At 37.7% G+C, this 18,509-nt stretch overlaps 1 protein-coding gene across 19 annotated transcripts in view; it reads left to right on the top strand.

The window, feature by feature from the left end:
* The window catches only part of Dtna (dystrobrevin alpha), a 371,976-nt gene that overhangs the window by 236,680 nt on the left and 116,787 nt on the right, over window positions 1-18,509 (top strand). For all 19 annotated transcript variants that reach the window (XM_063231777.1, XM_063231779.1, XM_063231775.1 and 16 more), the window contains one exon: window positions 253-333. In XM_063231777.1, the coding sequence (XP_063087847.1) occupies window positions 253-333 (81 nt within the window). The remainder of the gene's footprint in view (window positions 1-252; window positions 334-18,509) is intronic.

Below are 18,509 nucleotides of genomic sequence, written 5' to 3'. Positions count from 1 at the left end.
GTTGAAGTCACAACTTAAGCAGATTGTTATCAGAAGCAACAGATAGGACAGTGTTTAGGTGGGGTTCTCTGAACACCTCAATTTAACCTGAGGAAGAAGGGGTAGAATGTTGCAGACCTTAAAATGATATTTATAGCCTAGAAAAAGTAAAAATAAGTGTATTGATTATATCTGTGGTTGTCTTGTTTATAGACATTACAGATCCCTTCCACACACATGGCACACCATATGTGTACTCTTCTTCCTTACTAGGGGCTCAGGATCTGGACCGCATCCGACTCTCCACCTACAGAACAGCATGCAAGCTGAGATTTGTTCAGAAGAAATGCAACTGTAAGTATGCCAGTTGTTTGGGCTAATTAACCCTCGTGAATCCTATAGTTTATATTTGTTACTAAGTTTATTAACATTGGGTTTTCTTTACAAGTATTATTTACACAACAATAAAAGGAATATAACAGTACACAAATGGTAGAGAGACCAGTTCAAAGTAATTCTGAAGTCTTAATTACTCTTAACTACTGAACTACTGAAATGCGTGAGCCTCAGGATGGACATATAATCCTGACCTTGGAATGGTTTCCATCTGGATAGGTATTTTTCCTTTTTTCTCTACATTTGGTATTATAAATGCAGTGACATCAAAATGCTTTCCAAGGACTTTATAAAATATAAAACAGTAAATTCTCTTCATATTTGTATTTCCTTTATACGAAAATATTTACACACTCCTGGAAAAGTTAAGCTTTTTTCTGAAACCACAAAATTAGCTCATTTTATCAAAGTATCAACTACATTTGCTGCCATCAGACAAGAGGAACAGAGACACTGCTTAAAGGAACAGAAACTTGCTCTGACTTGTTCCAGAATTTTAAGCTGTCTTTAAGCTAGACCCCCCAGTCACCGGAGGGAGCAGTGTTACATCGCCTGCTGGGTCCCCCAGCAGGTGTATCACCATATCCATTTTCTTTTAGGAAAAATTTGCTTCATAATTCGTGTGTATAAACTTACTTTCTTTCTGTTTTGAAAACGGACTTATTAAAGCATTATAACTGTTCTTTATTTCTAATTAGTATTGAGTGAATTTTTAAAAACTGAAACCACAAAGTTTTCCCAGACATGCACACATAGTTGTAAATTGACTGGCTTGGGAATTAGACTCTCAGTGAGTGCAGAGGTCAGACAGCTCCACAGGTTCGCCCCATGGAGTCTTCAGCAGGTGTTTCCCAGAGTCTTGGGAGGGATGGGCAGCCAATTAGGCTGTGGAGATGGACGGTGTGCATGTGTTCTGCAGGGTGATCAGCTGTGGCCTATTCTCTTGCCCCAGTGACCAAACATGGGGCTGCACATTAGGGCTGAAGGATTAGGAAAAAATGGTAGATTAGTCAAACATCAGAAATGCGTTTTGAATCATCATAGGAAGCCAAACCCAACCCAAAAGAGCAGAGAGAAAAACACTACAAATATTGGGAAGAAGCCGTGGCTGTATTTGCAGTCCTGGGCATTGATGGGTAAATAGAAGCCTTATCCAGTGCTGGTGCAGGGGACAAGGAAAATGTTCCCAGGAAAGAAAAGTTCCCCTTCCTTCTTGGAGCCCGCCTCTCATATTAAAAACAAAAGAAAGAATCTCCATGTTTCCAGCCATGAAAGGTGATGGTGGTTCCCTACCTTCTTACCATCTATTAGCATTTCAGTCATGTTCCAAATTGGGGGGAGTGGAGAGAGTGGTCAGTGATGGTTCCATACCTCCTAGAGCTTTGCTAAGCAAAACAGTTTCCTTTGCTTCTTTCATTAGAGCTGGGGACTTCCAAACGCACTAGCAGTGAGAAGGAATACCGAGCAAATAATTAAAAGAGAGAGGGAGGGAGTGTGGGAGGGAAGGAAGGAAAAGAGAAAGGAAAAGGAGAGAGAGGGGGGAGGAGTAGGCTGGCTGGGGAGGAGAATGAAAGGAGAGGCTCATGGTGGTGTGGCCACTTTACAGCCCACCGCAGAGTGCACACACAGTGTCATCCCCACAGGGGTGCTCTAGCCACCCCCAGGCCTTATTCCATTTCTCCTGCTCTCTGGGAAAGGCTCATTCTCACTCCTGTGCATCTCTTCTCCTAATCTTCTTCTTTCCTGGCCTCATCCTTGTCCTGTATTCAGAGTTGTGCCTCAGTCACATTGACTTTCTTGGAAAAGTGTGGAGGGGGAAGAAGGGCTGATGGTCTACTGCAAGTGAAAACAACCTTCCTGGCTGTCCAGTGGCTTCTCTCTGTTTCAATTCATTTGCCTCTTGATTTAGAAAGGCTATAATGAGCTCTTGCCGTGTATTCCTCTGTTAGGAACTTGAGACAGAGCACTGGTAAATCAGATGCAATCCCTACCGTAATGTTGGTTGAAGTCTAATTGGAAAGGTGGACTTCTAAACAGATTTATAAATTACCATAGAAGTGTAATGATTGGAATAGATACATGGTGTTTGCAAAGACAGTACTTTGAGATGGGGACTTCAGAGACTGCTTTCCTGGAGGAACTCTGAACTGAATCTTAAAGAATTAGTGAACATTCAGAGAGGAAAAATCTTATTTACTCTACAATACGCATTAGAAACTTGATTTATTTTAGGAAGATACTGCATTCTATGCAAACTACACAAAGACTTAAAGAAGAAAAAACAAGGGCATTTTGAATGTTATACTTAAAATAAGCTTCTTTTTAAAAAGTGTTCCTTCCTTGATAAAAGTGTTAAATACAATCAGTGCATGTTTGTCAAGTTTTCTTTCCTAACAAGAAATACAACAGTTATGGTGTTCAGAGCTACTTGTAACATGCTATCACAATTGATCTTGGCTTGTCTTAAGCAAAGTTAGAGACTTACTTCTAGAAAGGTAACCAAGACTAATTATTTTGGTAAGATAACATTAGTCAATATTGAGTATACATCCATGTATACAGAAAGTAATTTTAGTCTCTAATAAGACCTAACTCACCATAAATTATGGTACCTTATAATGAAGTTTTCCTATGCAACAGAAAAAATAAAGAAAAAATAGGCATTATATTTGTAATTGTATTTGTAACAAAATTTTCCCTGAGCAAACAGTGCAAGGAGCTTTTATTGGGGAAACTCATCCATATTCATTCAAAAAAGATTCATCACCACAGATAAAAGGGTACATTCCTGAGAGTGCTTAGTTTGATACCATGCTTCTTTATATGTTGCTTGTTCAAGAAATGTTGGACAAGAACACTTTGGGTGGAAAATGTAGTATTTTAATGAGCAAAGTTTACTCTAGGCCACATTTTTTTAAAAAAGGTGGAACAGGAAGGCCTCTTGGTTTTGGTTGGCTCCTTGTGAATTTCTTCCCCTGGCCATATCTGAAACAAAGAGCAACTTGATAGGCAGCATATAGTCATTGGGCAGGACAGCAGCTTTCTGCTGCAGACATGTGTCCCTCAAAGTACCTGCCTGGCAGCTAACGTGTTACTTAGCCCATTTGAGCTAATGTAAAGAAATACTATAAAATGGGTTGGTTATGAAATCAGAAATCTATTTATTATAGATCCGTAGGCTGAGAGGTCCAAGATAAAGTCACCAGCCAGTCTGGGGTCTGTGAGCATCATTTTCCAGTGCTCAGAGAGCATCTTCTCGCTGTGTTCTTCAGGGGAAGGAGCGAGCAGTGCTGCTCTCTGGGGCTTCTTTCAAGGGCATTAATGCCAGCCATGAACACTCAGTCACCTCCCTGAAGTCCCTGCTTCTTGCCACTATCACACTGAAGTTAGATTTCAACGGAAATCTAGAGGGGAGGAAACACAGACCATAATAGAAACTCAGTATAGTACCTATCTCATAGAAATCAATGAAACTTAAAACGAGTCATTTTTAGTAATGACTGCATTTACAGATGAAATTTATTTTGCATGTTTATGAAACTATATTTAAAATCCACAAAATGGGAAAACAAAATGTAACAACTAGCACTTATGAAGTCATCACCTAGTGAAAGAAACACTGTCCTGATTGTCTATGTTTCTAAAAGATTTCTTTTTTATCTCAGTTCAGAGATCATAAATGTTAGTTCATTCCTCATAAGTCCTTCCCCCACAGCCCTTGCCTCTTGGGTTTATGGCTTCTCATATAGAACATTGATTTCATGTTCATTTTCTTGGATGCAGTTCCTGATGGATGTTGAGAAAACATCCTGTGTTGTAAAAGAACTGTAAACAGGGGGCCAGAGAATTGTGGCCCGGGGACTGCCTGAAGCCCCTCGCCTCATTTTGTGTAGCTGGTCAACTAGGAATAGTTTTTAGAGCTGGATATTTGCCATTGATTTAATAATAGAGAACAATAAGATGTAACTTTGATTAAGTAAAAATATTGCCCTCTCAAAAGAAAGAATTCCATTCTTTTTATTGATACTCTAGCATTTTTTAAAAAAAAAATTCAATTCTTCTAAGTTTACATTCATCAATAAAAATGTTTTGAAAGTTCTTTTTTCCTATATGTGTAGTATATAATATATTTTATTATGTCTCTTTGTTCTTCAAAAATGTTTACCAATTCCTGCTCTAAAACAAAACAAAACAAAAAAAAAAAAAAAACTTAAACTCAGGAGCCACTTGGGCTCTCTTGTGGGGACACTAATCTCAATCCCAATCATGAAGTTTTGCAGGAAAATAGCAAGTTTGAAGCCAGCCTGAGCAACTTTATAAGACCTGTCTGAAAATGAAAAATAAAGAGGACTGGTGGGAGAGGAAAGGGGGACGGATGGGGAGATGAGATGGAGGAGGAAAAGGAAGCAGGGGAAATGCTTTTTTTTTTTTTTCAGACAAAAAGAGTCCATTTCTTCCACTTTCCACCCCTAGAAACTATTTTTTCATCACTTCTTCCCTGATCACTGTTCTTTGTACCCTGGTGTATCCCCCCTTTCCATGACATCATTAGCACACTTCCTAATTTAAAAAAAAAAAAAAACTGAGTGGTGGGTGTGGTGGTGCATGCCTGCCACCACAGCATCAGGAGGCAGAGGCAGGAGGGTCACTGCAGTTTGAGGCCACCTGGGCTATCTAGTGAGACCCTGTCTCAACCCTCCCCAAAAAAGACTGAGTACCTCTAAAAATTAGGGAACAGCAAGCTGGCTATTTGATATTCTTGGAGGAATGGTTCAGAATGAAGAATATAAATATTATTTCTAATACTCTATTTCAATTACAACTTTCTTTTTAGTATCCACATTTTTGTTAACTTTTTATAAAAATAAACCTGTAAGCCATGTGTATGTGTGAAAAGGTAACACATCAGCCTTTATTTTAAACAAATAACTACTTGCTTCTAAAGCATTATTTCTTTGGTCAGCATTGCCATGCTTAATGATCCAGGTAGTCTGAAATGTCAGCATATATTTTTTCAGAAATTACTTTGGTTGTACTCAAGGATTTCAAAGAAAGAGACAATATGGTAACTACTTTTAGGTTAGGATTATCTGGTGGTGAAACACTATTCTGCTTAAATGGTTATGTTTTGATCTGCGCTGTTTCGCTGTTATGCCCTCTTTTATCTCAATCTCCACTCCATTATTTACTTTTTTATCTTTATCCTTTTAATTAAAGGAAAAAAATAGCAGGATATATTATAGTAACCCACTTTGACTTTTCATTACCTTGATTTAAAGCCCTGTGTTACTCTCACCATCTGGTTTTTAACTGATGTTCCCCTATTCTGTTTTGCTGGATAGTATCAGGTTAGAAAGTTTAGGCATCAGCTGTGAAGATAATGAGATTCATTATGACGCCCATTCTTGTTGCCTTTTATCTAATTTTGAAGACCTACAATGTCTCCAATGTTTTGGTTTTGTTGGTTTTATTCTTTACTGTTTTGTTCAATTGTATTATAACTAACGATATAGGCAATTCTATTAGAGATAGCGGGAGGCATTATGGTAACTATTGTTGATCACCTTGTATTATGTTTTTATATTATCTATTATGTCCACCCTTTTGACTTGACCGATTCTGTTCTGTTATGTCACATTTGGTTTTACTCTCTTCCAAAAAAGTAATAAGAACCGTGGGAGCAATGAAACCCAAAATGTGTAATAGCCATTGTACAAAAGAGAGGAAAAGAAAGTGCTCTAAACTATATAACTGCATGTATATTTAAGTGTATAAGATAGAAAATGATATCACAGAGTTTTATTGGATCAATGAACAGAACTGTTTGCAGTATCATTGATGGAATGTCCACTTTACAAGCTTTAATTTTGTGACTTGAACAATTATTTCTAAGATGACAATATGTAATCCATTAACTAGTGATTTCCTACTGTTCATTTTTTTTCTGTAAATCTGTATAACTTGTACCCTTTCCCTGCTTTTTTTTTTCTTTTCTCCTTAAATAAAATTTAAAAAAAAAAAAAAAGAAATTACTTCGGAGTCAATGAATTGTAGCCTTTACTTCACCAATAAAGGCAACCAGAAAAATAACTAAAACTATCTAATCCCAGTTTCTAATAGCAAGAACAGAAGTAAGGGAATACCCCATACCCAGGCTAATATTGCCTGTCTTTAGTCCTGCTCCAATTTTCATTCTATCAGTTATAACAATTAAAATTTTCTTTAAAAGAAAAGGTTAAAAAAAGGTCCATAATTGTGTCTTGAATATCATAGTTCCTAAAAATCTAATAAATTAGAGACTTTCTTAAAATGTATTTATCCAGAAATAATTTAAGTTAGAACCTATGCTTTTGTCTGTGTTAATGTCTCTAAACTTCTTTTAGAATTTCTCATGAGCCTTCCCCCCACCAAAACAAATATGGTTACTTGTTTACCTAAATGACTCTTTATCACTGAAAAATTAATCCACTAATCCATATGTAGTAGGTCCTGAATAAAGATTTTCCTATGAAGGAAGGAATACGTTTGACCAGGTTCACTTTTCACCAGCCAGGTGTCACCTGGTATGCAGTAGGAGAAGCCCAGAGAGATGTATTTTTATATTAGACATCAGTGCATTTTTCTTCAAGTTAACATGCCAGCATCTTCCTGCCCCCTGTTGTTAAGTATGTGGATTTGGAGCTGCTATATAAAATTTCTATTGTTGCACAGCCAATTACTACAAATTTATTGTTACAATAGCGTAACATTCACTGTTTCCCATTGTTTCTAGACCAGAAATCCTGTGCAGCTAATTGGATTCAGGGTTCACACTGGTCTGAAATCAAAGTCCTGACTGAAGCTGTGGGCTTCAGGGTTCTCTTCAAGTATCCTGATTGCAGAGTTTATTTCCGTGTAGTTCTGGGATTGACACCCCAATTTCCTTCTTGCTGTCCACTGAGAACTACTTGTTCTTAGAGATTTCTTCTTGCCACATGGTCCCCTTGGGCTCGTCAGAGCATGAGTATTTGCTTCTTTTTCCAGACCAGCTAGAATCTGTCACCCTGATTTCCCCTTCTGTCACTAACCAGTGAAAATTCTTTGTTTTTTAAAGAACTAGTGTGTTTATATCAGGTTTGTTTAGACCATCTTCATATGTTAAGGTCAATGAGAGTGTCAAGCTTAGTGTTTGAGTATTTGGGAGAAAGTATGTGTAACCATGAGCCAAGAATCCTGGAAAGACCATTTTTAGATATTACCCGTATTAGTCAGTTTTCTGATATTGTGACAAAATACCTCAGAATAAAATTTTGAAGGAGGAAAAGTTTATTTTGGCTCACGGTTTCTGAGATTTCTGTCCATGGTCCTCTGGATCTGTTGCTTTTAGACCTGTGGTGAAACAGAAACACCATGATGCAGTAAAGCTGCTCACTTCATGGCATCCAAGAAGGAGAGAGAGAGAAGAGAGGCCAGAGGAGCTAGAGAGGAGATATACCCTTCCAGAGCACACCACCCCCCACCCAGGGACCTGCTTCTTCCCTCCCAGTAATGCCATGCAGTTATTAATCCATCAGTGGATTAACCCATTGAGGAGTTCAAAACCTTCTCGATCCAGTCACTTCCCAGAAACCCCAACCCTGATGCTTCAGGGATTAAGTCATCACATGAGCCTTTGGGGTTTGTTTCAGATTCAAACCATAATACTAATCAAGAACATAGACTTCTCTTTTCAAGAGAACAACATGTGAAACCTTGAAAGTAAAAACAAAATTAAAGGAAAAAAAGAAAAACCTTTCAGGCAAGATAAACAGAATCAAAAAATAAAAATGTGTTTAGAAGAGAAAGGCAGAAAGACTCTCTACAGTCAAGCGGTTAGAAGAAAGAGCAGGTACCTTCAATGTTAGGGACATAAGTGGCAGATGACTAATCCTTAGAGTGCAATTATCTTTGTTTGTATTGTTGAAAATGTCTTTGATACATGTTTTGATTCCTGATGCTGAATTATTCTAGACAATTGTTAAAATAAAGTGCACTGCACTAGAATACAATGTTCCCAAAAATTCCCTGTGGGGAGGTTGGTAGTAGCAGCAAACATAAACAAGCTCTTTAATGATGCCTGTGTAACATGACAGTGGGAACGCTGGTCCTCCCTGTGCACCCTGGACTTGTGGCAAAATTGTTTCCTCCCCAGCAGAGCAAACCTCTGGCAGAGGAAAGCTCTTATTTTAAAGCCCTGATGCTTATGCAATGGGTTTAGTTGAAATTGCTTCTTCCTCATAGTTGTTTCTATTTTCAAAATTTTAAAGATCCAAGGGTGTTGTTGTTGTCTGTTTGTTTGCCAGAAGTTTTAGTTTTAGAGAGTGCTGGAGACTTTGTCTGCTCAGACTGCCGCCACAGCACAACACTGGAGTAAACCCACACCCGTAGCCTTGTTTCAGTGACTGCGGATGGAGCAGGCAACGGCTGTCTTCCCTTTCTTCTGCTTCTGCGTGGGATGCTTGAAAGTGAGGGATAAAGGTACATTTAAAAGGTGCTGTCTCACAGCCTGGATCCCAGGATTGCAAGATTGTGGGACATACCCAGGAGAACGGGAGTGGAAAGCAACCCCTCCCAAAAAATGTACCTCTGGTTCTGCCTGACAGTCATGCTTAATGTCAGCTGGATTCACTCTCCACTGAGGCTCTGTTCACATTTGCTGTTTTCAGCAGTCATTCATTTATTTATTAATTCTAGAATAGGGATTGAGCATTTAATTCATGGCCATCACTATTCCAGACCAAAGAGGAGAAAGTGGAACATTCAGAAATCCATTGCAGTTGTCTTGAAAAATTTGAATAAATACATATTTATTTTACTATAGCTCTCAAGCATTACTAAATTTTCATTTCCAATACATTACTCTCCCCTGTTGGAAATTAGAGGGAAAAAAGAAGTTATAAATAGGTAATAAGACAGCAGATTTGTTTTTTATAAAATCTTTTTAAGTGCTTGCTCCCTCCATGAGTATCAAGACCTACCAAGTTGCCCAAGTCAGAAATCTAGATGTTCTCTTTGAACTCTTCTCTGACCTCAAATGGAATCAGTGATAAAGTCTCATCAGTCATACTCTATGCATATCTCCTCATTTTATCCACAACTTTCTGTGCAGATGTAAATACCAGGTCAAAAAAACTTCACCTGATTCCAGTCTAAAATGGCCCTTAACACCTAAAATGAATAGGCATTTCTCAGAAGTACAGAAGGCCAATAAATACATGAAAAATGTTTAGCAACTCTGGCCATCAAAGAAATGCAAGTTAAAGCAACATTTTGCCTATTTCTTTTGTTAGTAGAATTCAGTTTCTTACATTGGTAAAACAGAAGCTCTATTTCTTTACTGGCTTTCTAAAGAAATTTCATCTTACTCCAGAAAGAGTGAACATCATCAAAAAATCAAATAATAACATACACTGGGGAGGCTTGGGGGAAATGACACTCTTTTACATTGTTGCTGGAAATGTAAACCAGTACAAACACTATAGAAATCAGTATGGAAAATCCTCAAACAGCTAAAAATAGAAATTCCACTCAAGCCAGTTATTCCCCTTCTAGGTATCTTCCCAAAAGAATTAAAGAATCATATTATAGTGATACATTCATGCCTATGTGTGTAGCAGCACAACTCATAGATAGTAGCTAAATCTTGAAAATGGTCTATGCATTTATCAACAGATGAATAGATCAAGAAAATGGATGATCTACACACAGTGGAGTACTGTCCTGTCATAACAAAGGATAAATTTGAGTCATTTGCAAGAAATGGATAACTTTGAGCCCATAATGTTAAGTGAAACAAATCTGACACATAAGCTCACATATTGCATAACTTCTCTTAATTGAGAAACCCAAAGTAGAAATAAGGTGCAAAATAAAAGATAGGCAGTAGGAAACAGAAAGATCCTTTGCAAGTAGAAAAGGCATCTAGAGATGGAGGAAGTGGAAAGAGAGAAAGGAAAATTATTAAAATTAATATATGCATTATATATATATATATAAACAAACTTTCCACAATAAACATAATCATTTTGCAGGTACTGCAAATATGTGCTGATAAATAAATAAATAAATTTAAAATCCAATAAATAAAGTTATCCCCTGGGTCATATCCTGGAAAATCTCCAGGACTAGAATTGATACGATTTCCTCCTACTGCAAAGTTATGTTATAATGTGCAAATGGCTGTAAAACAGATTATTTGGTGGGCCTCACCTCATCATGTGAGCCTGTTAGGAGCAGAGAGAGTTTTCCCCCTGAGTGGCAGCAGAGATTTGAACACCAGCGGGATTTGACATGCCTCTGCTGGCTTGGAGATAGAAGGAGCCACATGCTCAATCTCTGGGTGTTGAAAAATACCTGAAAGAAAGCCAGTAAAGAAACAGAGCTTCTATTTTACCAATGTAAGAAATTGAATTCTACTAACAAAAGAAATAGGCATTTAGAAGCAAAATTTCCCCAGATTCTCTAAGTGAGAACTTAGTTCATCCCTTTGTCTTGTTGGTTGGCCTTCTTTTCCTTAAAGTACTTTTTATGTGTGCATACAGTCTATGCTATATAATTTATATAGTTTTTATAATTGTTATGTCTTCTCCAACTCATATACAGGCTCCTCAAAGGCCAAGATCAGTATGTGTCTTGTATACTGATGTTTCTGCAGTATTGTGCACAGAAGTATTCAGTAGACTCATATTAAATAAATAAATGGCTATATGGGACCATTGGGGAGAAGCCCTTAAGTAAGCAAATTATGTCAGACACTGCACAGTTAAGGATGCCTTAATTTAAGTGAGTAAAATACCACTGATAGTCTACTTAGTATGTGACCACTAATGTATTTCAGAACTGAAAACTATTTGTAGATATCTTCTAGATTTAACCCTATACTCAGTACCCTTAACTCTGCTTTCTTCTTAAGATATCTTATGCTTAGTTCTTCTCAACATTCATTTTCCTTACCCAATGGGATCTCAAATATTAACCCTCAGTAACCATAAAAAGTCCAGCTATTAAGACTATGATGGGAAGTTCATGTGACAAATGGAAGTCCTGAGAACTTGTGAGTTTTACAAAGTTGAAAGTTTAACAATAAATCGGAATTTTCTTCCACTGAGCTATTTGAGAAACTTCAGAATCTGACTGAAACTAAGAGCATTATTTTAAATATACATAATCTTTTTACATTAAATGAGGAGAGATAAATACATTAAAACCTAAAAGTGCAAATATTCAGAAAACAAACTACCTTGCTACCTAATGAGCATTAGCTGATGTATGAAGGCAAAATACTTTCCAAAAAAATTGTTTTTCATTATGTGAAATAATTTAGAGTGGCAGTGACTGACTCCACCTCCACCTTACTGTAATATAGTCCTATATTTTTCTACCTAATTTGTCCAGGGGTTTTAAAAATTTTGTTCACAAACATATAATATAAAATTTACTATTCAAACTGTTTTAAATGTGTAATTTAACTACATTACATACATTCACAATGTTCCTCAAACATCACAACCGTCAAATTCCAGAACTTTTTCATCAAAATAAAACACACAAACACATGCACACACACATTTTAATTACTTCCCCCATTGCTGGGACAACACACAAGTTAAAGAAAGAAATTTTTTTATTAGCTTCCAGTTTGCAGAAGTTTCAGCCCATAGTTGGCTCACTTATGGCAGGGCAGCATGGCACAGAAGCTTGGCAGGAGAGAAACAGTCCATGGCAGGGTAGGCGGGAAAAAAAGCAACAACAGTGGTCCTCCTCTTTATTTTATTCAGGCTACACAGCTCTGGTTTAGTGTCTCTCACACCCAGGGTGGGTCTTCTATCTTCAGTAAGTCCATTCAGCCACTTCCAAAACTATGCTAATCTAGTCAGTGGATAGATCCAGTTACCACACACTCCTGATCTATACTCGCACACCTTAAATCCAGCCATCTCTGAAAAGCCCTACCCATGAGTGCATGGGGCTTTTAGGGAAATCCAGATACAAGCCATAGCAGTAACCATTAATTTTTTAAATATTTTGAAAATGTGTTGTATCACTTTTTCTTTCTAATGATGGCACCAAATCAATCCAGTTCTGCAATGTAAAATAGAATACCTGAAAATCAACACATACTTAAGTGATACTGGTTTAACTGGGGGGAAAAATTTGAAAGAGAATTTTTGCCTAAAAATCTTACTTAATGACTGCAATAATAAAACAAAAGCTATGTTCAACTGGAAAAATACTGTTAAAAGTAATTCTTTAAATATGTATAGGTCACTCTCCATATGCCATCTACTTTATAAACATAGCAGTGAACAAAAGAGGAAAGAAAATACTTTGCATTCTAGCAAATGACATAATACCTTAAGATAGTCAAAATAAGTCAGCACATGAAGATATGTTTTACTGCTGTTTATATTCCCCACAGTGCGTAGCTCATGGGGTGCATTTAATTCATTTCCATCTGAAGATGGGTTCATAAACATCCATTGAGTAATGACACTATGTAAGACATCTTGCTGAGTACCTGGAGGGATGTGGAGGCAATTCAAACTCAGAGCTTTACTTCAAGGATCTTGTACATAGTATAAGAAATCTTACATGAACTGGGCATGCTGGTGCATGCCTATGATACTAGCACTCTGGAAGTCTAGAGAAAGAGGATCACAAGTGCAAGCCCAGCCTGGGCAACATAAACAATTCAGCATCTATAGAGATAGAGATATATAGAGATAGATAGATAGAGATAGAGATAGAGAGAGAGAGATAGAGATAGATCAAAGGATTGGGGGGAGAGGTGTTGTTCAGTGAAAAAAGTGTGTTCAAGCTACAGTACTCCTGAAAGGGAAATAAAAAAGAAATACTTAACATCTTATTTCTACTCTAGGGACAGTCATTTGATAAGATACCTAGCTTTTTCTTTGGCCTGTATTCATCTTTTAATTATTTTACATTTTATTCTATTATTTGTAAGCCAGCTCCTTTCCAAAATCCCTGTTTGCATGATTTATTTCATTTGGTTGAACATTTTTCAAAATGTTCAGCAGTAACAAGCAAGCAGAAAGTATGGAACATCCAGTGAGAGTTTCTCTCTCTTTTTTTGTAAGGTCGTCTTTCCTTTGAAAAACAACAACAATTCATTTGCAGAAACTCTTAGGTATCTGTCAGACATAATGTTGGTTTTTGGAATTTTCGTTTGCATTTAAAATGGAACAAATTTATCTGGAAGAGCATAAGAATAATACACTCTGAGATCATCGCATTTATTTAGGTTATCCTGCCCAATTATAGTCCTAAGTGTACACACCTGCTAATAGAATAGCCTCAAGGCTGGGGTTTTTTTGTTTGTTTGTTTTTGGGTTTTGTTTTGTTTGGTTTGGTTTGGTTTGGATTGGTACCAGGGATTGAACTTGTGACCTCACACCTGCCAGGTGCTTATGCTATTGAGCTAAATCCTCAGCCCATTAGCCTCAAGTTTAGAATCCAATGAATGTGTTTTATGAATTGTAGATCTGGATTTGAAAATACAAAATAGTAGATATACCCTAAACTTTTTTATATAAACTTTGCTGTGTAAACTGATACCCAGTTTAGCAGTCTCTTTAGCTATCATTTGCTAAAGGAAAAAATATGACTTACAATAATCAAGTATATCTATAAATAGTGAAACAAATTGTTGGTATTTTTAACCACTCATGATGTTGTACTAACACTTTTAAGTTACCTCCTTATCTATTAGGAATTATAAAGTTAGTTATGCTGACTCCAAGTGAAGAGAGCATAGCACAAGAGTGACTTCCTTTGGATAAATATCATAAAATCACTTAATTAAAGAGCCCAGCTTCTAACTTCCAAATATTAGCCACTTGTCACTGTAAACAGAGCTACCCTCTGACAATGTCTGTCAAACAGACCTGTGGACACTCAAGCTGGTACTGTTAATAGTAGCAAAGGCACCAGCCTTAAGTAGCTTCTTTACCGGGAAAATAATAAACATTGATGCTAGATAAAGTGTGACACACCTTATTCTTCAAATTAAACTTTTCTGAGTAAGTCAGTGATACACTGTGGAATAGGATGAATGGATGAAAATGTATGTAACCAAATAGAATAAGAATCTACTTTGTCATGATCATAATATTCATTTTTGTGTTATTTATTAATGCTCAGCCAGGGATCCACAGAGACTTGACAAGAACCAGTGCTTAGCCTATATCTCCCCACAAAACAGACCCGATACATCACAGTGAGAAAGAGATCGTTGGGACAGTGACCCTCAGAATAGACCTGAAACAGTAAAGGGGTACACTCAACAGACAGCGGAGGAACTAAAGTAGAATCAACCTTGAAATGCACCCCATAACTATTACCCCAAACAAAAAGAGGGGATTTTAATACATCTGCTCTGTCCGCATGGGTCATGGGTAGCCAGCAGGAGTCATGCCCCCTCTACACACACACACACACACACACACACACACAGATTTACACACATGAGCATTTCTAGGTTGCATATGTGAAAATGCTAAGTGAGGTCCGCGGTATTGATAATGAGACCTCCGAAGTATGAAATAAAATAGTTTTTTGCAATAGCACCATAAGGCCAATTGCTTTCAGCTTATAGATGCCCTGAGTGATCAAAGTCTGTGCTAGTTACATCTTCATGGGCTTTAGAAAGAAGTAGGACCAAGAAGAGTTACAAAAGTACCTAAAATGAACACAAAGTGTCACCCACTGCATATCATGACTTCACTATTCATGGCTTCCTCATCACTATTTTCTACTGATCTCTTTTAAATTTTTATTTCACTTTTAATTGACAAGTAATTATATCTATTAATGGAGCAATATGCAAAATTACAATATGTATACCCATTTTTAAATTATTCAAACAGGCTTGTTAACATATACATTACTTCACATTCTTAGAGTATCTTTGTGGAGAGAACACTTACACTACTAAACTCATACATGCACACCCATGTTTATAGGCTCTGGAAGCAGCTTAGATGCCAGTCCATAGATGAATGGAATATATATATATATATATATATATATATATATATAATGAAATTTTTCCTTTGCGGGAAGATGGATGAAACATAAAACAATCATGCTAAGCAAAAGAAGCCTGACATAGAAAGTTCAATATCATGTCTTCTCTTATATAAGAAATGTAAAATATAAAACAAACAAAAATAATAAGAAACTAGAAGATTGATTATTGGAAATAGGGAAAGGAGATGTTGGATGGTGCAAAGTGGGAGAGTAAAGACATTGAAAATGATCAAAATATGTAATATTGCATGTACCAGTTCTGCAAAGTGAACATCACTATTCTATATCAAAACATACAATAAATAAAAATAAAATTCCTGATGAAGTAAATTATACTCACTCTTGTAGCACTTTAAAAAATGGCAATGCTTGTTATTAACCACAAGCATCATGCTACACAAGATATCATTAGAACTTACTGCATGACTTTTAAAAGGTTTTAGCAAAACATAGCCCTTCTTTTTTTTTTTTTTTTTTTTTTTTTTTGGTCTTTTTCCTTTTTATTGGTACCGGGGATCAAACTCACGACTGCCTGCTTGCAAGGCAGACACTTATGCCGCTGAGCTAAAACCCCAGCCCCCACCCTTATCTTCTTTACACTACGTGGATGTGTCTGTGACCTCACTCAACGTACTATAATTGCCTGAGCTACTGATTAACCACCTGGAGATCTCTTTATCCCAAATGCTAGCCCCATCCCCAAGCAATGTTCTGTGCACAGAAAGCTGAGCCATCGCCATTTTTTGAATTGGCGAATGAAATGTATTTTCTACTGTCTGTCTGTGATTTCCTTTCATGGCACAGAAAATGAATTACATATTGAAATAGTGTAAGATGAATGCAGAAAAAGTACCACTTCACATTGCATTGCTTCTTCCAGGGTCCGTAGGAGCTTTTACCTATTGTGTTCATAATGGCCAGATAGGCACATGATCCAAGGTCTTTGCTATCAGAAGCTATAAGGGAAAGCTAGGTGGCAATTCCTTATGGTTACCAGAGCTGCATACCCTCTTTCTTTTGAAATATGGCTTCCAACATCTAAGATTTTGACTGTCTTGCACATAGGCATAAGAGATAAAGTGTAAAACCGTGTACAATGAGTAGTTCAGGGAACTCTCTTTTACCAAGTACAGGGAAAGTTTCAAGAGTGGCTTACGGTACTGGCTTGCAGTAGTTGTTCGACTCCATTCACCAAGCAATGTAAGCACCCAGTTTGAACAAGGTATTGTGCAAGTGGCTGTGAGAAGAATAAACATGGGCAAGAACATAGTCCATGACTTCAAAATGCACATTACACAAAGCTGATTCTTACACTTACTCCCCAGGTGTCTTCTGAAGAGTCCAGTGAAAACCACGTGTGCATGCACAATCCTATATATAATATTAGGCTTAGAATTTGGGGGTCTCTTCTCTCCCCTAAAGTGCAATCATGAACTATTTTTATAAATGAAGGAAAAAACATGTCCATTTATCACTGTGGAAAATAAAGAGCTGCCACAGATGTACTATATATGTGAAGGACCGTGGGAGAGCACAGTTTACCTGCAGGTACAGAATGGGCCTCCCAGGAGGTGGCATGTGTGTACCACCTGGAGGATGGTGGGTCCAAAGTGGCACTTGATGGAGGCAGCTGACTCAGTATAGGCACATGTCAGAAGACCAATAGTAGGACTTCCGGGAGAACATAGCGGACAAATAACAGCAGCCACGGAGGCTCTCTGAGATTACCAGTTTAGAATCCAGGAGCGGTGCCGTATGAGGAGTCCTACGCAAGGGGAGATGTACCCTGCCAACCCAGGAATGAACTAAGCTGAGAGAAACCAACTGGAAATGCAGTCCTGATGCTATAACAGGAACAGATAAAATCTCAGTGCAGAAGCTGGATCCCGCGCCATTGGAAGCCGTGATTTGAATTTCCTGCTGCCGCTACTGCATCCCAATCCACACGGCAGGGAGAGAGATGCACAAAAGCTCTGAGAGCTGGAATCGGCGAACCAAATGGCGTTAAGAGCGGGACTGGCAGGGAGCCCTGCATCAACCTGCGGTGAGTGAGAGAAATGGGGACCCTTTCATAGACTAGGAGGCTCCAATAGAGGACATTCTGGGAATTAGCAGACTAGCTGGAACAGGGCCCTGCAGTGACTTTAGTCGCATATTCCCCTCTCAAGCGGGAGTGGTGGGGAGCGCTTGGCCTGGTGACGCCATGGACTAAGATCCAGTAGGCTAGCCCAAATCAGGTCCCTGCGCCTGGTGGTGCACCTTAGTAGTGAAGCATTCAATAGGTTGACTTGGAGGGGTGGGCCCAGCAGAGGCTCCCCAGGTATGTGTCTCCCTAGTACACTGCAGTGGGCGGGAACACCTAGCCAGCGAATTCAAACAAACTGTAACAAACAAAGAGAAAAAAAAAAAAAAAAAACTGGGCCTCCTACATACACTTGCATAGAAGGAACAAAAAGTATGGGAAAAGGGAGCAACAAGAAAGGGTCCTCAGTCCCCAATCCTGATAACACTGATCCAAGAAAGGTAAATGGAAAAGAGAATGAAGACAGAAAACATGCAATATCAAACACGGCACCTATAGACATAAAGCAGTATCTCCAGAGCCTCATAGACGAGTTCAAAAATGAAGTATTTAATGAAATAAAGCAAGAAATAAGTAGAATAGTTAGAGAAATGCTAAGCACTGCCCAAGAAAAAACAGATGGTGGAATGGAAGAACAGAAAAAAAGGGAAGAATTGTTTGATGGAGAAAATAGAGAAAACATAGAATACATGAAGCAGGTTCAAAGAGATTACCAGGAAACTAAAAACTCTATTGAAAGCTGGCATAAAAGCTTGAAAGAAACTAAAGATAGATTATCAGAACTGGAGGACAGATTTGTAAGGTGGGAGCATGAAATGAAAAACTTCTTTAAAATAACAAGAAAACAAACAGCAATAATACAAACACTAGAAGATGATAAGAGGATCTATAAGTTAAGAATTAAGAACATAAAAGAAGAAGTAGGGACTCAAACAAATGAACTACAAAAGCTATTCACAGAAATAATCCAGGAGAATTTCCCTAA

The sequence above is a fragment of the Cavia porcellus genome, unplaced genomic scaffold (assembly GCF_034190915.1).
Source record: "Cavia porcellus strain 051 isolate PalLab524CR breed Dunkin Hartley unplaced genomic scaffold, mCavPor4.1 scaffold_20, whole genome shotgun sequence".
Classification (NCBI taxonomy): Eukaryota; Metazoa; Chordata; class Mammalia; order Rodentia; family Caviidae; genus Cavia; species Cavia porcellus.
Note: the sequence above shows the minus strand (reverse complement) of the source record. Positions and strands in the feature narration are given on the sequence as shown.